General features: G+C 40.1%; 1 protein-coding gene across 3 annotated transcripts; it reads right to left on the reverse strand.

Moving 5' to 3' along the window:
* Nucleotides 1–1503: 1503 nt before the first annotated feature.
* On the reverse strand, nucleotides 1504–22163 carry GYG2 (glycogenin 2). 3 transcript variants are annotated; one of them, XM_054843399.1, is made up of 10 exons: nucleotides 22146–22163; nucleotides 21783–21900; nucleotides 15941–16082; nucleotides 13211–13385; nucleotides 11894–12056; nucleotides 11209–11335; nucleotides 10078–10300; nucleotides 8791–8931; nucleotides 6952–7062; nucleotides 1504–5020 (listed from the first exon to the last, which is right to left on the reverse strand). In XM_054843399.1, the coding sequence occupies exons 2-10, from the start codon at nucleotides 21787–21789 to the stop codon at nucleotides 4859–4861; spliced, it is 1251 nt and encodes a 416-aa protein (XP_054699374.1). In that variant the 5' UTR covers nucleotides 21790–21900; nucleotides 22146–22163; the 3' UTR covers nucleotides 1504–4858. The 3 variants fall into 3 exon arrangements, with proteins under 3 accessions (XP_054699374.1, XP_054699364.1, XP_054699356.1); XM_054843389.1 differs by lacking the exon at nucleotides 22146–22163 and adding an exon at nucleotides 22004–22020; XM_054843381.1 differs by lacking the exons at nucleotides 15941–16082; nucleotides 22146–22163 and having other exon boundaries at nucleotides 21783–22141.
* Nucleotides 22164–23572: the final 1409 nt, after the last annotated feature.

Genomic DNA, 23572 nt, shown 5'->3' on the forward strand with positions numbered 1-23572 from the left:
ATACTGCAGGTTCCAAATGACCTGTTCTGCCATTTGTTTAAAAGCTGTAACTGAAAGGTTTGGAAACACAAGGAATTTAAGGAAGTTTAAAAAACCAAACGACTCTTTAAACTAAATAAAACATAAAACAGGTTCCCACACATCACATGCAATCAGTTTTGTTCCAAGTATTTAATACTATGAGAAGGCTTTGAAAATCACAGTTCTCTAAAATAAAACAAAACATCTGTTTCTGATATTACACAGCTGAAGGAAAATCACCTCTATTTATTATGGTTCAGAACTCTGTACAGTACCATGAAAGAGAACAAACACTTTTCCAAGGCTGCTAACGTCATGCCATCGTGAACTGGGAAAAGTATTAAAATAATCACAAGTTGGAGGCTGGTTCTCTTAGAATTTTTTTTTATTTTTTTCCCCTCCAGTTCGTTGAAGTTGAGAGGGTTCTGACAACAGTCAAAGTAAAATTCAGGTAAAATGCTTGCAACTGTATTTTTTTCCTTTATTCATAGTATATAATTATCAGTCTTCTAACAATTGGTTTTTATAATGTTCAAAGTCAATTTTACATATCATTGTCTTTTTTTTTTTAACTACCGTTGCTGTAATTATGGCATGCTGTTATTAAAAGTTGAAAGTTTATACCAGGATGCAACGTATTGCTTGAGTGTCACCCCTTTTAACTGCCAGCACCAAAGAAACTATTATTTATGAGCCAGCCAACTTAGGACGAACAGAATTTCAGCTGAAGTGTTTTGCAACCAATATACTGAAAATGCAGACTATTTATTTCGATGATTAGTATTAACTGACGTGTATTTTTGCAGGCTATTTAAGAATTGACTGCTACGCATTTAGTCTCATTTATAGGGCAGGTTTAAAAAAAAATACCCACAATAAAACCACAAAACAAACAAACAAAAAATCCCAGAAATAAAATCCCAAAATAATAAAGAGAAAACTGAGGGGGAAAAAGCAAACACATAAAACATTTTTTCCATAGCCTGACTTAAATACCTTTACACAAAGGTAAAAATATTAGAGAGGTGAGTTAAGAAAACGGGCCCATCGTGTTATTTTCAAAGTCAAGTGAATCAAAAGAGTTTAGATCAGCAAAACAACAGAATGAGACCCATTAAGGAACAAATAAACATACTGCAGACTTGTTTCTGTTGAACAAGTAGACTTTTTCAGGAGCATGCAAACATATCAAGCCACCTGCTACTAACCCAGCCTCTCATTCATGGACAGAAAAATCAAAGTAAAAAAATAATGAAGCATTTTTTTCGAATACCAGCCTTACAAAACAACTGATGTGAGCTGCCTGAACTAGAGAGACAAAGAAAACTTCTTTCCCAAGAACAACCCATCTGCAAAGGTCCTCACAAGACACCAGGCAGTAAGTAAAGTGATATTTCACAAACAACAATCTCCTTTTCCTGTAGGCTAGGAAAGTGCAATAACCCACATGTCTAAAATTTTAAAGAATTTTCCTTGTGGCACACCCACACTATCTCCTGTTTACACATGAAGAACACCCAATAAAATTGTTGTATGGCAAATAAAATTACCCTCTAAGTCTAGCTGTGAATAACTAAGCACATGACAGAAGAAGAATCAGCATGTTTTGGTTTAAAAACAAGCTGTCCTCTTTTAATAGAGAGCCTGCCACACAGCAATAGGTCAGAGTCTGGCCTTTCAAAATCCTTACAGCTGCTTCTCAGGTCACTAGGGTTTAAACAATACTGACAAAACTCTCAGTCACACACGCACGCACAGACCAGCTGGTAAAAGATCTTCAGTGGTTCTCATTTTACCATGCCTTTTTTTTTTTCCCTTTACATTTCATTGAGGTTATTATTCTATAGTGCCTTCCAAATTCCCAAAGTGAAAATACATCTTGTTTAGGTGCTGCCAAAAAGCCTACATTTCTTAACTTTCTTTACCCTAAAAATACCTGGGGCCATACCACGCTCTAACATAGAAGAAGTTCTAGGCAAAGCTTGCTTTTTTCCAAGTCACATTTTGACTTGGCAAACCTCAGCCCTGTGGTTCATGGCAACACGCTGCCCACAACACCCCCAGACCTGCTTGTCGCCCCAAGATTTCAGAGTGATGTCTGTAAGAGCAAAGAACGCTGCCCAAAGTGCAGCACTCAAAAATTCTGGATTCACTCACAAGATTCTCCCTTCCCACACTAAGATGACAACAGTACTGTGCTAGAATCCACTACGACACTACATTACTTGTAACTACATCGACATTTTTTGTGTGAAGACAGTACACAAAAACTCGGGCAGGGTTTTTAACCACAGCTGTACTTTTCCATGAAATACAATAAACCAACTACTGTTGTGCTAATTCAAGAGATCCTAAAGCTTATAATTATGTATGCCTGTAGAAATAATTATAACTCACACCTTTTAATTCTGCGCAGCAGGTAGTGCTAATGTCTCAAATGTAATTTAATAAAATTAAAAAACATATTAAAGTAACTAGTCAGTCACAAATAATACTGCCTGGCACAACATAAACAACCTGTAACTCTGCAATATCTGATAAGCACATGACTTCACACGTCCTTTCCATTTCTATTTTATTTCCATGATATTAATGTACTACATTTCTTTGCAAAACATTGTATAATTCACACACAGTACCATTTTACATATTAGCACTTCCAGATGTATTCCACGACTACATTCCATTTACTACATTCATATGCCTATTTGAAAACCTTTCAGTTACTGATTTCACATAATTTTCCTCCCATAATCTAGTTCATGTGCCCAGTAAGATCTAGTAGTTACTGTAAAAAGTACAGCTGCATGAAGCATGAGTTCACATTGTTGACTACAGTTTTATATAGTCTTCAAAAACTGTTTTAATTATATTAGCAATAATGCTTATAAAACAGAGTAACTTTCTCAGAAGTGCACAAGTTCACTAAGGAAGAGGGATAATCAGCAGATCAAATGCCACGTGCTAAGAGTACACTGCAGCTGTTGCAATCTCCGCCTAGTGCTGCACTGGGCCACGTGCGGCAAGAGGCAGAACGCACCCATCTGCGTTAACATGCGAAGGTTACCCACCCAGGAGAGGCAGGTTATTGAGCATTCTTTTATGATCAATGGAGAAATTGAGAAAAATCATCTTCTGGACATTTCTCTCTTTGACTTCAGAGACGCTAAACATCTAATTTGAACTAGAAGCTTGAATTCAGCAGACCCACCAAAGAGATTCCCACTTTAAGAGTGCTTAGAACAAATGAGAAATAAAGAACTAGATAAAATTAGAAATACCCCACAAAAGTAGAAGCAAATCCACTATTGTGAATATTAGAAAGTAATTCTAAAACACTCAAAGATAATTCTTCTTCCTTTAAGGGACCTTTTGACTCTTTCGTTCCTTTCCTAATTTGTGCAAGTTATTCCCCACCCACCCCCATCCTTTTTGATGGGGGAAAAAGAAACAAAAATTCCTTCCCTCCTACCCTGCCTTTTTCTCCACTAGCATCTATGGGAATCCCTCTGATGCATAGTGTTACATCATTGCTTTTTAAACAGAATTCCCAAGTTATTTTATTAGGTATATCTGTACTAAAATTGGTGACATTGGTGGACTGAAATGTGTTTCAAGTCCTGCATCAACACTGCAGAATTCTTATTCTAATATTGACTGGCGTTATGAATAACTGTGTCGAATCTCTTATCATATTAGCACACCTGTCCAGCTTCTTTCTTTCAAAGTATTTATTCTTCCTTGTATGTTAAGACAAATTTAAATACCCAAATTCACAAAGCAATCCCCCGTAAGTATCCTTAATATAATGGAGTCTCATAAGTAAAATTTTCTGGAACTACACTCGCAGATTTATTAGTTCCCACACACAGCTATTGTTTAAAAGATCTTCAAAGGGCCTGTTTACTAAAACAAGTGCCAACTGTGTTTTCAGTTGCACTCAAACTGCCTGCAGTATGGGGCCACCATGCTAAAGGAGAAGAACGCCTTTGTCAACTGCAGTTTGAATGCTGTAAACAAATTGATATAAAGCACCAGAAGGTTTACGCCATAGTGTCAGCATTTCTTCCTCTGACTATGCAACTCTGAATATGCAAGTAAATTTAACAATATTTTTTAAAAAAGCAACAATATCCTATTGCAACAATATAAAAGGTTAACATACGTTATCAGTCTGTCTTAAGTTTTACACCACTCTTCATCACGCTGGTGATGAAGCTGAGCAGCTTCCTATAAATAGGGAGAACATCCACTAGTGATATCAGACAAAGTCTGAATTTCCTTTAATCCTAAGTATACTTAAGTGAAAAAGTTTGTTGCAGACTCCTTTGAGGCCAGGATTTCATCTCCTCACTTTTTACTCATATTGAAGTCTACACCATGGTTGCCCTTGCAAGTGTTAACTTGGTTTCAAGAACAAGGGTTTCATTTAAATAGTTTTATAGCATCTTCTAAAAGGTAAAAGTACTTTTGAAATAATCTCAATTTGTGAAATAATCTCAACTTCCAACATGTTTTACACTCACAACTATTTCTGCAGAATGCTATGGGGAGGAGCAGGGAAGAGTGATAAATATGAGAGTTCAGACTCAGAGAGTACCATTCAGAAGGCACAATGGGAGAACAATGAAGATGAGACACACAGAATAAAGATGAGGCACACTTAACAGTTAAAAAACAAGAGCCTGTATCTGTTAATCTTCCCCCAAAATATATGAGGATCCATATCTACCTCTTTTACTTTGGTGTCAAATAAACTATGAAGATAGCCAAGTATTCAAGGACTGCATTTATAGAAGAAACATGGATCATGATGGCCATTACAGTACACTCCATCTTAATGTAAAAATGCATCCAATTTCTTTTTGATATGTTCAAAAGCATCTTTCCCCATATAGTCCATGCGTCCTTCCTCCCATTTTCTCCGTTCATCTTCCGGACTTGGTTCTTCTGGTTTGAAGTGAATAGACAGCTCTGAAACAGAATGTGCGACCTCGTTCTGTGGGAAGAAGCAGAACAGTGGGGGAAACAGTCATTTGGTTGTTCTCATTTCAGTGTCGTGGTTAAACCTTAAATGTCAAACTTCTGCTTTGTATAGTCCCAGTTAAAACAATAAACCAAACAGTATTCAAACACTCTTGTTTTGATAATGCGATCTCATTTTCCCATGCTTTTACTACTTTTCATAGCATCTTTGAACATACCAAACATTTACTTCACTTGTCTTAACTCAGACCTTGACATACTCAGAAATGCCACAATGAGAATATAACAAATACAGCCTGGTTAGAGTAAAATATCTCCTACAATAAAGTGTAACCTTGTATCTGTGCAAATTTTATCTTCAACTGGCTTTCATGTGAACATAAGTTCCTGGAATTGTAGGTCATTTGTTTTATCTGATCTCCTGTGAGATCAGTGTTGTTTAGCAGATCTGAGACACGTTACCCATATAAATTACCTCAAAAGATTGACACTATTCATTACACCTATTCATAACTAATTCATTTTGAATGACGGTCCAAAATTATGAATCCTGATTCAAGATCAGGCTATCATAGTTGCACAAATGCAAGACACATTATTAGAGATAATTTCAACCACGTAAAAGGAAAACTGTATCCATGATTGACCAATACCAGTAAAACTGGAACATCCCAACAATTATAATCAGTAATAAAGATGAAATATAACAAGGACTAATCAAGGCAACTGAAACTTGCTTTCAGTACTACTCCAAGAGGCTCTGAGGCAAACAATTCATCTCATGTTATAAACAAAATCATCATCAACCAGAATGGCCTTCCAGTGAAGCCCTCACAAATTCCATATAAAGATGTTTCAGAATAGAACTTAATGGGCAGGAATCAGTGGCTTAAACTCCCCAAATCCCCTAGAATAACCATTACGTCTGCTGATTTGGGGCAGATAAGGCATAGGGACTTGCACCAGACCTGCACCTGCAGGCCAGGTAAGGTATTTCAAACAGCCAACATGACCCTATGTGCTTGGGCAACTGCATCCTTCCATATGTATTCCCACTGGGGTCCCACTCTGTACATGACTTTAAACATGAATAAATGCTCTGAAGAGTGTGCTTGCTCCCTATATATCCAAATATGCAACAATACTTGGTATTTAATTTCCAGGCTTTGTATACATATAACTACAGTAATGCATGAAGATTCCTTTCTTTACCATTGGCAAGCCTTATCAACAGCTTTGAATGCCATTAACAAGACAACAGAAATCATCATGTTTTTAGAAATGAAGAATTTTAGCTATGACCAAACACCCCTGGCTGCACAGGAGCTACAGTTTCACCTACAGTTTTGTTTCTCAGTCTTAAAGTATTTCACAGTAGTGCTTCACAGTCATACAAGAGGCCTCATTAGGGAATGGCTGTGTTGTGTACCTTACAAGATAAAAGTCCTTGACACCCTGTCACCCCCATCAATGCCAAGTCTGTCACCACTGTCACGCTGCCCACAGATAAATGCAGTGCAAGATCACAAAGGAAAGCCTAGTAGCTTAGGTTCCATGCCTGACTCACTGTAAATTCATTTTCAACTTGCTTGGAAACATCACTTAGCAGATAAGAAGAAAAAAAACACACAACACAAAACAGAACAAAAAAACCCAAACAGCTTTACTTGTATTAGTATTGGAGCGCTAAAATTAATACCATGCATTTATTACTTGGGGGCTAGGACAGGAAAATATACATTTAAAAACTAGAAGTTTTTAAAAGAAAACTAGAAAGGGATCATACCTCAGTATTGGAAGCAGTTAGGGAATTACATAGCTAAAAGATTAAAGAATTTATTTGCACATTGCATCATAATTAGTGAAGATTTCCCAAAATTACATTGGCAGCAAAGACATGCATGCAATTACCAACAGATGTACAATGCAGAAAGCTACATGTACCAGTTCTGAGGTTTCCTGAAAGGCAGGATGAAATACAAGTTGCTCTGAAGGTCTGTCAGGCTCAGAGAGATGGACGTTAGAACCGCTTTGTTCAACTTCACATACAGGTTGCTAAAATACAGCCACTGAGGTTTTATTAGGAGAATATTTTTTCATAGTTTCCTTATCATGAGAATTCATACAATACAAATCAATTTCAGTCTTGGGGTAGGGGAAAGCAATGGATGGGAGGAAAAGGAATGAAACACGTTATCACCCAGGACAAAATTCATCTCACCCAGCTTTAACTATCAAAATGGCATTCAATCTAAGCTCCTACTATAATCAGTCTAGGATAAGTACCTCCAGAGGGCAGCTCATCTCATCCTAAAATGGGTTCAAGTGCCTGTCATTCTTCAGTGACTACAGAAACAGCCCAGAAAGCTAGCTTACAGTAGATGCCTACCATTCACAAGGACAAACTTCAATGAGAAAAATCTCATTTTAGGATAATAGCTTGCTCTATAACTCATGTGCTTTATATATATAGAATGAGAACAGAATAATGCATTCCAAAACAGAAGTAAAATAGACTGTCCAAAACATATTGCCCCAAATATTTGCCTTTGCCAGATATCAAAACATTAATGAATAGACAGATCCCATTCTGAAGTCTCTTCCACCAAAATCAAAACAATCCCACAAGACTACTGAAGCTAAGCAACAAAAAGTGGAATGATGGTGTTCCTAAGAAGAGAATTGGGCTATTAATTTCTAATACGATCTTCTGATAAGCCAATCCTAGTAATTAAAAAAACAAAAGAAATTTAAATTTGAAGGACACTAACTGAACATTATGACTTTTTTTTTTTTACCCCAAGCAAACATCTTGAAAATGTGTCCCTATTTGGTTTGGGCATTTCCAATGGAGTCAGATGTACGAGACACACAAGATAACACATCTTTTGCAAATAAATTATTCTTAAGTTATAGAGCTGGAAGTTTTGCAATTTTCCTTTAGCCCCTCCAGACTCAGGGTGGAAAAGAAAGGAAGCAAGACTACAGTTTTACTTTATGGAGTAACCATAGTCTAAAGGGATTAAGCACTGAACATAATAAAAACTGTCTTCATCTTTCTAGACACTAGTCCACAAGTTACAACAGCAGATGACATTAGAACATTAATTTTATTTTCTCCCAATTGTACCTTGCTGTAGCATGGTTTATCATGCAACACGTAATGACGTACAGCTGCAGAAATATTGTGCTATTATGTCAAACTTAATTCCTGCATAAAATAAGGGGAGTCAGCGCAACAGAAATACCCAAATACAAACACCCAAATACAAGAATAGTGACAAAAGAACCAGGAGCCCTACAGTGATCATCAGTGGATTCTTTTAAGATACTCCTTGTTGCCCAAATCACAGAAATTTGGGGAAGAGTTTACAGAGTCAACACTTTGGGAAAAAAAAAAAAAAATTTCTACAGAGGAATGATAGAAAGGATTCTAGTTTTAAATACATTAATTCACAAGAATATTAATATTCAAAAGATCACTTTAGCAACAGAAATTTTTTGTATTACACTTTATTAAGTACCAAACTTCGAATAAGTAATCTCTTCGTAAAATTCAATGCAAACTCTTGCAACCTCCAGACACATCGCGCATGCATGGCTAAAGATTAAAGAAAATAGATAATCTTTAGACTGTTTCTGACGCTAGCAAGAAAATTCAATGGCTACAGCTAAATTGAAGAAGATATAATTTCCCAGATAAGAAACATAATTTTTAAAAAATCTCATTTTAGTATACCATTTTACTTTGTTACTACATATAGTAATACACATCATACTTACAGCTTTGAAAGTGAGTTCCTCAGGTGAACATGCTGTGGGATATATTTCATATGTCTGCTCTGGAAGCACAGGCATTTGCAGCGAATTGGCCACAGAAGGACTGACCTTTTTCAGTGTAATTTCAACTCCATTGAAAGTATGCTAACAAAAACAAGAACATCTCACCACTGAAATGCAATTTTGCAGGAAATTAATATCTTATTTACAATGGTTTCACTACCTTACAGGGATCTCTGCATTAAAGGAATAAGTTAATAAATTAAAAAAAGTTTGCGGTCCCAGATTTAGAGCATGTTGCAATTTACATTTTGGCACTCATAAGTATGCCGGCATCATCAGGAGGTAAATCTAACAGGTATTTCCATCTTTGTGTTGCCATGGCTGAAATATTTCTTTACTGCACAGTTTCTTAAAATTTATGCATGTTAAAGTATGAGATCAAAAACTACCCATTCCTTCCTCTGCTTTCCAATTTGTCATGAGGTTAACAAAACAAATTCCTCTCTGGGACTTTGATGGTAATCGTCCAACTGATCTTATGGGACTATGCCATTAGTTCAATGATAGTAATAGTCTAATATTAAAAAAAAAAAAAAATTACATATGCATAAAAGTGATCTAAATTGTCATGTCTGGATACAAAATTAAAAATTGTACTTCTCCTACTCATTACTTTATGCTGCTGGTCTCCAAGAAATCATCCATTTATCAACAGAGTTTTTTATTCTATTCATGGAAACCATACATTGGTGCACTTCCTTTGCAGAAAAAAACCCAAGTGTAAAGAGCTCAGTAAATGCTTGATGACATGAGTACCGAATATAACATCCTAAATGTTATTAACGCTGCCTTTGCAAATCTGACTTACTTGTTATGACCCTCATAAAACAAGTTTAATGCACTTACGAAAAGGTAAATTTTACTATAATTCAAGGGCTAGTTTGATGGCCTACATCAACTATCTTCAAAAACTCAAAAGTCTGTTTGTTTCATAGTCAGATTATCACCTTCTCTGGCTAATTTGTATCATATTTTGTGTTTAATTTGCAGAATCTATACATATATATTCCCATACAAACTCTTCATGAGTTAAGAAAGGGGATAGGGGAAACTTTTGGAAAGCAAATAGTACTAAAAATCCTTCCTAAACTGCTTCTAGAAGCGATCACTGCTACTACCAGTCAACAGATATTATGGTTTTTTCATGTAATTCCTTCCTTTAGCAAACACATCATTTTCAGAATTTTTATTGTGATTCCGGGATATTTCCACAAACTTATTAGTTACCTTGCATTCCTCAGATTCCGATTCTTCCATCTTTTGAAGTTTTTCTAACAAAGGCAATATACTGGCACTGTATATATTCCACCAGAGGGCAAGAAATGATAGCTGATGAAAAGATCCAGAGGTGGTGCCATCCTGCATAACTCTCTTTGTTTGAAGGTTATATTTGTAGTTCCAGGGCTTTGTTGCTCCCAAGAAGTGAACAACTTTGGCATCTCTACCAAAACTATAGAGATTAAACATACAGGTCTATACATTAAATATATACATATATTTTAGCCTATATAAACTGCTAAAGAAACATGCTTACTCTCACTGGTGAGGTCATTTCAACATTTTGCAACAGCAACACATTCAGTATGAGCATATAGTTATTATTTTAAGGTATCTCATTTAGCATACAGAAGACAAAAGGCTGCATTGCCATTTGCTTCCAGCTGCTGATTCTAGTAGAAAAGTTCATGAAGGAAAATGACAGGCTCATGTAGTACCATTTCCAGTCCTCCCGCATGCTCTGTTCACAAATAAATACCACTTCAAACACTGAATCAACAAACTTGATTATTACTGATTATAATCCCGCATTAAAAATTACTGATAAATACACTGTCCTAAGTTCACCTTCCAGTAGGAGCGTTTTGTGAAACTGGAGCAGTAATTCGTGACATCCTAAATCCAACTTGCTTTCTGCCAGGAAAGTTTCCTAACTGCATTGTCTGAAGTCATATAATTACTAGCACAAATTTCATTTCACAGAAGAACCTAAGAAATTGTTTAAAAAAATTAAAAAACCCAAACAACTGTTTCCCATAGAACTGACTGGAAAATGGAACAACATTCAAAGTAAAGCTGTCAGAATCTAATGCTAAAGTAATCTACATCTTTTCAAATATGAGAAAAGTTTCTCTGAAACAACAAACAAGGCAGTGTAGCCAGCTCTGGGACTCTCTGTGCATCCAGATGCAAGACATTTGTATTGCATGTGAGCTTCTACTGTATGATTTTTACATAATATAATTTCTGACTGCTGTAATTTATAATCTATAGAATATGCCATTATCATTCTTTCTTATAATAGAATGTCTGTTAAGAAACTACAGAGGTTTACAGTCAGTCAGAAGTGTTACTACTTACTGATTGAAAGCAGGAACATAGGTGTATACAGCACTGCTGCTTAAGTTATAGAGGAAAGGTAAGTGTTTGCCAATATCTGCTGTTGCCCAGTTGCTGAAGAAGCTATTCAACAAGCCTTGATCACCCCCTAAAGAATATATAAAGCAGAATTACCATCATTACGCATATACTCAAATTTACATCAAAATTTCACATCCAAGGATGGGAGTGAGACTGGTGTGTTCATGGGACTGCAACTTGGACTTCACAAGATGGCCATGTGAGCAGGTACAAGTGAATAATACCTGATCCACTCCGATGCAAGTTCAGTGTAAATGGAGTCCTATTGTAATATATGAAGAAAGGAGTAGGAGAGGGTTTTGGTCTCCCTCAGAGCAGAAGACTGAAGATCAGCTGTATTTCTCTCTCCTAAACCAGACAGCAAAATTAAAACTTACTGAGCAAGACTCAGACACAATGTTCCTCAGACACTGTTCTGGGAAGCACAGTCCACAATAAATCAATGGGTCTTAAGTAGCGTGTAAAAGGCAAAGGTCTGCACCTTAAATTTTTGTGGGGGCACAATTACATAAAGCCCAGAGAACTCCTGCCTTCCTCCATTCTGCCAGATAGCATGGAAGCTTTGGGAAAAACAGCTTACTGAGAAGGAATCTAACGTCTTCATCCCTTATGTCTTGCCCCTTACCATCAAAGCTGCCATGTTCAGCAGCGAACCGGAGCAGTAGGTTGTAAGTTTTCAAAGAAGGTCGGAACACAAATACACCACTATTAAAGCAGTCAGGCCAGCCAGAATCAGGAGCTGCTGAAAACTCTTCTCGATCAAACAATTCATCGACATTGCAAAGCACCTTAGAGACAGCAGGAAAAAAGAAAAATTGTTCTAGAAAAACATTTGCTCTAACATGAGCAGCTAAATCAGTACCAATAGAGTAAACTGCTAGTTTAGCCAAGTATATAGCTCGCAGACCATAAAAGCAGTGACAATGCAAAATATGCTATGGGTCACAGCCTCTATTTCTAATATAATAAGGCAACATTAATTGTGGTTCTTCATGATGTCTCTGATAAAATCAAACCCTCTGAAATTATTTCACAACCCTTGGAGACTCTACAGAAGGTCCCTTTAAATATTATAACATACCATGAAAACACCCAATTTCCTTCAAGGAAATGGGGAAAATCAATCAGGTTAAGGTTAAGATCACTTTTAAAGTTGGTGGAAAGCAAGCTGTGCAGTTGCTGAAAATCTGGACCCCACCCACAATTGAACAACTGTGAAAAGCAGGAGAAAAAAAAAATTTTTAGGAGAAAGATTACTTCACTGAATTCAAAAGAAGCAAAAAAAAAAAGTTTGCCTTCCTCCTTTAACTTTAACGTAAAGCAGGAAATCATAAGCCTCTCCACCTCGACCCCTGAGAAAAATAACTTAATTTGGTTTCTAATTCAAATACATTCCTATTAAATTAAAATGCACCCCAGTCTTCCAAAGCGAGCCAAGTAAGTGCAGGGGAAAGCTGACATGATTGTCCTTGCCAAAATTATAGCCATTTTTATCTCTATACCTCTAAAAGATTTAAAAAAACCCAAAAAACCAAACCAAAAAAACCCCACAAAAACCCCAACTTATTAAAGTTTCTGGGCTTTTTTTTTTTTAACTCCATTTTAAAACTGACCTGCCTTCCTGACCAGAATAAGTCCAAATGAAAGTATATGAGAGAGAGCTATTTTAAACATCTGTCAGAAGTCCATTTGCATAGTGTGTGTTTGTGATATCTATTGAGGACAGTCCTGAGGCTACTCTTAAAACAGGATTTATTTCTATGCCTCCGGCAAAACCGTGAGCATAGCCAAAACATGCCAGCTGGAGCTCCTGCAACCTTCTGACTACCAGCAGCTCTGGTCACTTTATAGCCTGGTAGGCTGCCTGACAAGGAAGCATCCCACACTCAGATTAGCTCTTTAAGACGGACACAAACATTTCCACAGCTCCCACTCTACTCACCAAAGTGTCTGCATCCATGAAGACACATTTGCTATAATGAGTAAGTGTCCAACAGTGAAGTTTAGTGAAGGTTACACCTAGTTCTGGCCTCTGCATCAGAGCCAAACGGACTGAGTCAGCACTGTCAAGCGCACGCACCTCTATGACTTCGTCAAACACACTGCGGAGGACAGACCTACCAGAGCAAGCGGTGGAGAGAAAGAAGGGAATTTAGAAAGGTTCATCAGAGTTCACTTCTGGCATGAAAACAGCGATGCACAGTACTGCATTTTTTTATAACAATAACAAAAGTTTGATTGATTGGTTAGAGTGAAAACTCAGAAGTTTAAAGTCTTTGTAAACAGTCTGCTGAAGTGACAGCTATCAATCAGGCCATCAACCATTGCCTCTTCCACTATGGGGCCAGCATCTCAAAAGCAACAGGTGCTGTATGGAGGAGAAACCAATCCTTATTTTCACAACTTAATCTCCTATAGAAACACCAACAGAAATTAAAGCAGCTTTCATCCTGCACGATTGTCTCTGAAGAACAGCACCATGCTGCGTTCCCTGAGCATTGCACAGGATGTGGCATGCACTGCCAGCACAGTCATTTGCATCTATTATGCCACGCCCAGGTAAAAGCAGCTTCAAAACTGCCCCTTTTAAAACACGCAATATATACTTGCTCGCTATTACAAATCATCTCAAATGAGACTTTTAGGAAGATATCTTTTTTTTATGCATATCTTTCATAAGAATTTTATAAGCGATACCAAAGTAGGTAATTTCCCTTCAAGACACAAGAAAAAAGTCTTTTAAACACAGCTTACTTATTTGCATTACAATATTAACTACAAAGTCCTGGATGTCACACGAACACAGAAAAAGAAAAGCCTGTGCTGATTATCCAGATTTCAGAGTCATTAGCTTTTGCTTGACTGATCTTCAAGGGTCGGGAGTTAATGGGGAAAGAATTAAGAGTAGGTGCAGATTTTTAGAAGCATAGTTCAGTGATGTACTTTTTAAAAAATGCTATCCTTGATTAAAAAAATACATTATAATTTTTTTTTCCCCCACTGAATGGGGATTAAAAAAAACATATGGACATAGTATCCACCCAGGATGTATACAGTATTCCCTCAGGAAGGTCACAGTGTTCTGACAAAATCCATACTATAAAAGCCTGTAAAAATAGATTTCTGTACATCTAATCACAGCAAAAGTGGGAAAATATGTTTCTTGAGCCAGACGCTTGAGTGGCTGGACCAGTGGATAAGGAATTGGCTGGACGGTCACACTCAAAGAGTTGTAGTCAATGGCTCAATGTCCAAGTGGAGATCAGTGACGAGTGTTGTTCCTCAGGGGTTGGTACTGGGACCGGCACTGTTTAACATCTCAACATGACCCAGCAATGTGCACTCACAGCCCACAAAACCAACCATATCCTGAGCTGCATCAAAAGAAACATGACCAGCAGGTCAAGGGACGTGATTCTGCCCCTCTACTCCGCTCTTGTGAGACCCCACCTGGAGTACTGCATCCAGCTCTGGGGGCCCCAATACAAGAGAGACATGGAGCTGTTGGAGAAAGTCCAGAGGAGGGCCACGAAGCTGATCAGAGGGCTGGAGCACCTCTCCTATGAGGACAGGCTGAGAGATTTGGGGTTGTTCAGCCTGGAGAAGAGAAGGCTCTGGAGAGACCTTATAGCAGCCTTCCAGTACCTGAAGGGGGCCTACAAGAAAGCTGGAGAGGGACTGTTTACAAGGGGATGTAGTGAAAGGACAAGGGGTAATGGGTTTAAGCTGAAGGAGAGTAGATTTAGATTACATATAAGGAATAAATTCTTCGCTGTGAGGGTGGTGAGGCACTGGAACAGGTTGCCCAGAGAAGCTGTGGATGCCCCATCCCTGGAAGTGTTCAAGCCCAGGTTGGATGGGGCTTTGGGCAACCTGGTCTAGTGGAGAGTGTCCCTGCTCATGGCAGGGGGGGTTGGAAATAGATGATCTTTGAGGTTCCTTCCAACCCAAAACATTCTATGATTCTATGCATTGCAAATACTTTCACATAGCATACAGAAATCAGGAGCTTGCACACTTCCCAAGCCATAGCAGGTCTAAGAGTTTAAGTAGCTATGGCATGTTGTGTTCCTTTTAACAGCAACATAGTCTTCCAAATAACAGGGCATGAGTTCAAAAGATCTAATGAGATTTCTGTACATGCAATTTTATAGTGCCTGTAGAATCACAACCTGAACTGGACAGTGATTTAAAAAGAAAAAAAGAAGAAGCAAAAATAAATTAATTTCTCATCATGATAGCCGCACACCAATATTTTAAGATTATCAGTCATCTGAAACTGAACCCCTAAGGTTTACGGAGACTTCTGATGTCCCAGGTGGTTATGTATCTTGATCTTTCTAAAAGAGAAACACTTGGGGAAAAAAACAGTAGTGCCTTTACTTTGGCTCAAAAGCAAGACACTAAAACCTTAGTTCCCAAACTTTCAGCTTATGTTCCCATTTATGAGTTTAAGACAACTTCCAGCCATAAGCTCTACTTTTGCAAGGGAATTCTTATTAGGCTTACAATCTTATCATGGCTGTTATTTGAGACTCCTCTCAGAAATCACTAGCCAAGGGGCAAACTTCTAGACATAATGCTGTGAAATCCACAGGAAGCCTATTAAAATCTTTCATGCTTTTGTTTATTATTCCATAATATCAACCTCCAAAAATATATGAATCCTTACCTCATCCCACTGGAAACCTCTGGTGTAATTAGTACTGCCAATTTTCTAGATGTCATATGGTTCCTCAATGACTGTCCGAGAACCAGAGCACCTTGACAGTACACATCATCAGTAGCAAGGGTCACAAAGGCTTGATCCGTTACTGTGAGCAAATATTCAGAAGAGTTACTTTACAGCTTTAACATAAGCTCTTTTGGCAGGTTCCTACAATCTTCCTCCTCCAGCTAACCAACAGGCTGCGGCTTATAACAACCTGCAGTCCCTGTGATAAGCTCTTTTCTTTCCCAAACTCCCCCAGAAGACAAAACTGAATAGGAAATCCAGTGAACCTGACTGCAGAATGTATGCTTCTGAATTTTTTGTTTGTTTGTTTGCCTGATTTACATAATAACAAGTATTAAGTTTTCAGACTAGCCTTAAACAAATAATCCCCCAAGTCTTATTGCCTAAACATAGCTTCAATCAAAAAAGCCAATCTGTAAATATTTAGATTTTATATTTAACTAACACAGTATAACACAACCAATAAGGAAAATGTTCCTGTTTATACAGTGCCAAAAGCTAAGGAAAAAAACCAGGATGTTAAGTACTAGCCAGAAATGTCCTCTTTCCATTACCTCCCCAAATCAACCCATTAGGCATTATTCTTTGCCCTGTCCTCTTTGCATGGGAGTAACTGGTGCTGGCTGAACAAATGCAGAGAAATTACTACTGAGGTAGGTACACCTCCCAGAAGCTAAGGGTCCCTACCTCAAGTAACTCCATGAAAATGAGGAGTGTCCCCCATTGTCAAGAAACCCAGGGGAAAAAAGTTACAATAAAAAAGAAAGCAAGCTACACTCCAGCACAGTAGCAGACACACTGTATTTTGTAGAGATACCAGGCCTGTGGCAGTATCACCAGGGGCTGCTTCTTTAGCTCTGCCCTCTAACAGAACCACCGTTATCAGGGTTCTCTTGGGGAGAACCAGAACCTACAATTCAGCAAGGTGAACGTCCTCAGAGCAGAAGGAAGCTGTCTAGGCTGCAAAATTAACCAGAACAAGATGAGCAGGTCACACAGATGAGGGGAATTCCACTGAGCGCTACAGAGCTTCAAGAAATACTTCTGTTGAACTACTTGTTTAAAACCACCATCATCTTAAGGGACAAGCAATTATGTTAAATAAATTAAAACAACCAAACAATAACAACAAAACCACCCTGTCATATAGTTTCCAGGCTCTGTGAGAGACACTGGGAAAGAATCTCACAGAACTAGTTGCGGAGAACCCAACAAATGATCTCATGGCAGCCTCAGCCAGAGGCTGCCAAATTGAATGAGTTCAAACCTCTAACTTAACATCAAGGTATTCAACGAAGTATGGTTGGTACCAGTGACAAGTATTTTCATTTTTCATGTCCTCCAAATCCACAGCAAAGCACAGACCCACTCGTATGCTGTCTTCTCCCCTGCTTTCTGCCCTACCTCCCACTCATCTCCAGCCAAACCTGAATTTGAATTAAGCACATACATCTTATGTTTGCTGGCATTGCAACAGATCCCTGCACCTCGGGAGAATCCCAGTAGTGTTAAACTTCACCAAAAAAAAAAAAAAAAATTTTTAATCATCCATCCAAACTTAAAATAGTTTGCAGATCCCTCAGCTAAAGCAAATTCCAATAACATTTTTAATCACAGTTTCCAGAAGCAGCAAATGAAAAAAGGAGCTTTCAAATCTCCCATTATCATAACAGCTTAAGCAAGTTATGGCTGTTCCAGAAAACAATGAATAAGGAGTTGCTTACATAGAGTGGTTTAAAAGGGCAGTTGTGCAAGTAAGGTGCTCCTACTGCAATTTTCCAAAAGGTTAAATGAGTAAATATAAGCATACATAAAAAAAAAAAAACCACAAAAAACCCCACTGAAGGCCACTTTAGCAATAAAATTATTCTCAAAAGACACAAAGAGTCAGAAAAGAAAAGCACTATTGTGTTAAGCAACAGGCATCTTCAGCCAAATAAAGGTAATAAAACAACTACTGAGAGGAACATTGGGGGTAGGTTAATAAAAAAAGCAAACTGTGAAATGAGTGGGAGGTTAAATCTTAAAATACTGTTTTAAATAACAACCACAAAACTGAAGACAATCTTCTTACTGCTTCTGCAAATTCTTTTAGCTACAGAAGCTGAATTTTTACATAAGTAATACATCTAAAAATACACAAGCTACTCATCAAATACTTCATCAAGTTGGTATGGCAAATTACCACATCCTATGTACGCTTTTATGCCCTGTACCTCTCAGGTTAAAGTTGTGGTCAGAATCACAAGGAAGAAAACTGCCAAACAAATACAGTTTCTAAGAAACTCTTGCTAATATCTCACACAGAAAAGAGACCAATTGTCTCTTTTGAGAATCAGGTGTGGGATACATATTATGGCCGCCTTAATAGAGTGAATCATTACAGAGATAACTAAATAGATAATCAAACTATTGACTGAAACCATGCAGCAGTAAAGTATTTCTGGTGCAAAGAGAGAAGCATGTCCTAGCTATTTTAAAATCGTACAGGGGCATCACTAAACCATTAAGGATCCATAAGGAATTAAAATCAGAAGATTATATCATTACTTGTTCTTTCATCTAATCCCTGTTTTCAAGGAAGAAGTGTTACTTGACTTGCTTCATTTAAAAAGTTCTTTGGAACTCTATCCCTATAAGTAAATGTTTTATTTTTATAACTGAAAACTAAGGATCACATTTTCATATAAACTTGTGAAAGTAAACCCTTTACCTGAAAATTCCCATTTAGCTGAAATCAAGGACAACACTGCATTAAATCTAATGTACACAGGGTTTCACTCACTGACTTTAAGCTGCAAAAGAAGATTTGATCTTTTAAGTTTGAAGGCCAAGGGTGTAAGTATTTAAAATTCACTGAAACTTTTTAAGTGTCAAGTGCGGCTTTATGCATAACTTTCAATTCTTTGTGCTGAATGACAATAGGATTTTTTATTGAAAACACCTAATGTGAACAGTATTAAGTTTTCAAGCAAATTGTTTTCAAGCTGTGGAACCCTATGGCTAATACCATTGACTCTCAGTGAATTATGAGAAAAGTGTATGATTAGAGTCACATTAAAACCATGTTGTATGAATTTATAAATTTGCTCATTTCTCTTGTCTGGATTACCACACAGCACATGAAGATGCAAATTTAGAAATCATTATCATCAGCAATGGCTCCTCAGTTTTAATACCTAGCAATAGTTTCTCAGAACAAACCAAGGATTTTTGAGCTAATAACTTTGGTGAGTTATTTTAGAGCCTGCTCTGCAGCTACAGACAGCAACACAGAAAAGACAGCAAAAATAATCACTACAGTCAAGGTGATTTTATGTGAAAATTGTTACACTTTTTTAGCCAAGATGACCAATTTCTTATGCTAGTCACTCATAGCAGTAGTACCTCTGACAACACTGCCAGAGGCAAAATTCTTCTGCAGACCTGAAAACCAATTCTAGGGCAGCTAAAAGCCTTGCTTGGAATCCGCACCAGCAAGCGGACTGGGTGGTGCTCACTTTGATGTTCAAATAAAAAAAAGAGAGAGGGAATGAACAAACACCAGGTAACCACTCAGAATCAGGACAGACTCATCATAACAAGCACTGAATGAACCACGTGCACCTGACAGCTTCAAGACAAGTTTAAGTAGAGTGGGATTTTTTTCATAATCCACTAGACATAGTTTTTTAACATATTTCATTCGTTCTTCTGATAGAGAAAAGATGAATGTGCTCTAGCTGTGACTCCTAGAGTAACAACTCAAATTTGCCAAGTTGCCCACTCCAGAATTGCAACAGGAGACCAGAGACTCATATGCTACAACTTTCCTACCAGCATATTCTAAATAACACATTCCCATCTTACCCATAAAAATAAAAGCAGATAACGCAATAGCTAAAAGCCTCGAACAGGCTGGTTAGGTCCCCACCATGTACTAATATTCACACGAACCAACATTGTAACATCGCTTTCTTAAATTCCTCCCTGGTACCATCTGTTGCTATTTTGTCACCTCCCCCCTTCTACTTCAGACACGATCTGCAGGACAGGCAGGCATCCGTCTGGACCTGTGCCCGCTGAGCCCAAAGCGCCTTTCTGAAATCCCGAGCGACAATGATATAAAACACAGCCCCAACTCACATCACGTTTTCTAACAACAATTTTGTTACTCCCCCTCCCACACGTAGGTCCCTATGCATCCTCTCCCAGAAACATGTCTCAGCGAAGACGTGTTAGACTACTGCAAAGATAAAGCAAGCTACAGGCCTTCCCACTTCTCTGTTCTAGCATGACAGTATTAGAAGCACTTAGAACAGAAAGCTCTGCTCCAGCTGACACCCAGAACCTTAAAAGCAGTCAAGAACTATTTTGTTATAAGTAGGTAAAATTAATAATGATGTCAGACAATAACCTATGTCAGAAATTATTATGCAAGTTTTCAGCAAAGAGGCACTTCTTGCCATAGTAAACAAATCACAGCTGGCAATTTTAATTCCCATGCTTCCTCAGTCTGGGTCCAACAGTAGAAACATTTACATTGCCGATGAAGGTGGCACCACCAACACTTTTACACAGACCTTTTTATAACAGAATATAAATTGACATTTGATGGCATGCAATATTTCTCTTGGTGTAACAAAGTTTTGCCTGATGCAAAACCAGATTCTCTCTTATCCTTTATTAAAACAATACTGAATTTTAGTAGACAGGATTACAACTGTCAGTTTGGAAGGCTACAGAAAGTGTACTTGTTTCTCATTTTGTGTAGCTTTTACTATATATCTTTCAGCTAAGAACAGTTACATTCTGCTTCAAGACCCTGCAATTTTGTTTTTCAACAGATAGCAAATGATCTTTATGAAAAATCAAGTGCAACAATATTATAATATGAAAATAAGCATAACGCTTAGCACCCAAAACTAGTGCCAAAATAGTAACATACCAGTTTGAAAAAATTTAGTAATAATTGCTTAAGCAATCCAAAGCCAGCACAGAGGACTTGATACATTAAGTTAGATCTTTCCAGTCTTTCAACTCTCCTTTCAAAAAACAAACAAACAACCAAAAATACCCCCAAAAAACCAAAAACCAACCAAACAAAATCAAACCACAATCCTCTAATCTCTTAATCTGCAGACTCCCTTTCTGCATCTTCCCCCAGCGCTGAGGTGCCACATACATTAATTCAAACTCAGGATTCACCAGGCCGAGCGCCCAAGAAGGTACGTCTGCGACACCCTTCATGTGGTTCAACAGACCCAACTTCAGGGGGCTGCCGCCCGATTGTTCCTCACTTTTGAGAGCAGGTTCACAAAATGAAACAGCACTGACACGCAGTCCATGCAGTTAGCCTTAAACCGGCCTCTCATGGCTTGAAGAATAACTGAACATAACCGGTACCGCTGCTACGTAAGCAGGGATGCAAGAAAGGTTTCTCTGCCGCTGCCTCAGCCCGAGGAGCCTGCCCCAGCCTGTCTCCCTGCAGGCAGATCCACCAGGAAGGCGCCCAGAGGCCTGGGCAGGCCAATCTGTACCTACAAGCAGAACGCATAAATGAGTTTAGCTCTTTCATCCCACCGGCCAGACGCCTTAAATCCTAACCTAAGACTGCGGAGACCCTCGTCCGCGCCGGGGTGTGAGGAGGGAAAAGGCCCCGGGAGGAACCGGCCTGCGCTGCCGGTGCAGCCCTGCCGTCCCCGAGAGACAGCGCGACACAAACGAAGCCGGGTGCAGCGAAACGCGACGGCAGCCCCTCAGGCAGAGCCCGGCGGACGGACGGGTCCGCGGTACTCACCGGACATCCTGCGGCAGGCGGGGGGGGGCACGGCCCAGTCCCACGGCGCCCACCTCTGCCGCCGCCTCACCTGCTCGCGGCGGGCCCGGTAAATCGCGAAATGGGATTAGCCTCTTTCCTGCTGAAGACAGTGGTAGGTGAATTATATTCGCAGGGACTCCTGCGCAGCAGAGAATCGGCATTAGCGGCAGAGACCATTTGGGAAGGTTGACACGACCCACCCCGTCCCCCGTTGCCGGCGCGGTCTTTACTGCAAGGGAGCCATCGTCCTCTCGCCCCCTGCCCCGCCGTGCGCCCCCGCAGCGCCCTGCCCCCGAAGCAGGGCAGAGCCCCGACAGCCGCCGCCTGACACGGGACCCGCACCTGCCCGCTGCTCCAGGCCCGCCTGCCCGGCGCCCCCACGGCGCCCCACGCCCCGGCGCCCCCCCCACGCTCCCACGCGCGGCGGCGGCACCGCGGCGCCTCCCGGAGGCGCGGCACGGCGCTCCAGCCCCATTGGCCGCCGCGGGGCAGCGCCCACCCCGCCCGCCCGGGGCGGGCGGTGGCGCCCCGTGGAGCCCTCCCGTCATGGCGGGAGTGGGGGGGTTTCGCCTCTCTTCCCCTTCCCTCCTCTTCCCTCCCGTCCCGTCCCGTCCCCTGTGCGCTGCTCTCGGGGGCTGTGGGTTTCTGCGGGACGTCCTCAGGCGCCTCCTCTCGGGCCATCCGCCCGGCAGGCTGCCTGCGCGCTGCCCGGGGGCGCTGAGGAAGGAGAGGCACCCCCTCGCCCCCACCCCCGCCGTTATTTCCAGGCTCCCGCCCGGGCGAGGAGGGCCGGCTGGCCCCTGCGGGGCTGCGCGGCGGCTCAGGCCGACATCGAAGAGAAGAGCAAGCCCCGTGGCTAGGAGGGAGGCCCCGCACCCTGGCTGCGCACCCGCCGCGCCGGGAGCTGGGAGTGCCAGGTCCGGCCGCCGGTGCGGGGAGCTGCGGCCTGCGGGGGCCGGAGGGTCACGGCGGCAGGCTGACAAAACCCTGCTCCTTCGATTGCAGCACTCCTGTGCAGAAACGGAGAGGATGAAAGATGAGCTGGGGGAGACTCTTCCGTGCAGCCCTTTGAGGAAAACCTCAACACCTTTGATGGTGAAGATTGCAAGGGGTGGGAAAAAAGATCTTAGAGCACGAGTAGGATGACTGCAGCATGGCTTAGGGTAACCCGCGTACGTGGGATTCACCACGAGTTAAGGGAGTCTGTCCCTTAACCTCTCTGAGCCACCATAACCCCTATGGGTACACACAGTCGGATAACTTGTCACCCAGGTATATAAATAAATGTTTTCAGAGAGTTTGTGCTGTTCAAAGTGCTATATATATTTTCACATACATATATAAATATGCACATATATTCACACAGCGTATCTCTACTGACCTGGTTCAGTAGAGGCATCTTTGTGTCAAACTGTTCTGTGACCATCAGTAAGAGCTTAGGAGAGTACAGACATTTAAGACAGCGTGTCACTGAAGAAAGCGCACATACCTTTAAATATGAAACGTTTATTTCCAGCAGCTTGCAAGTGATCAGTTATCCAACTGCGTGTGGCCAGTCCAAGCTGTAGCACTTGTTCTCTCACACACTGGGAGTATCCTAAAGGTCCACCAGAGAAGAGGATGTCACTGCTCCAGTTGTGGCAGAGGTGTTTAGGGAAGGGAGGACACAAATGAACAGGAAATCAAGCTTTACTTATCCTGCAGAAACAAAATTCTCAGGAAATGTGTTCATCATCTGCAGATACAGATGGGACAACTAAACTATGCTT

Source organism: Grus americana, chromosome 1 (genome assembly GCF_028858705.1).
Source record: "Grus americana isolate bGruAme1 chromosome 1, bGruAme1.mat, whole genome shotgun sequence".
NCBI classification, from domain to species: domain Eukaryota; kingdom Metazoa; phylum Chordata; class Aves; order Gruiformes; family Gruidae; genus Grus; species Grus americana.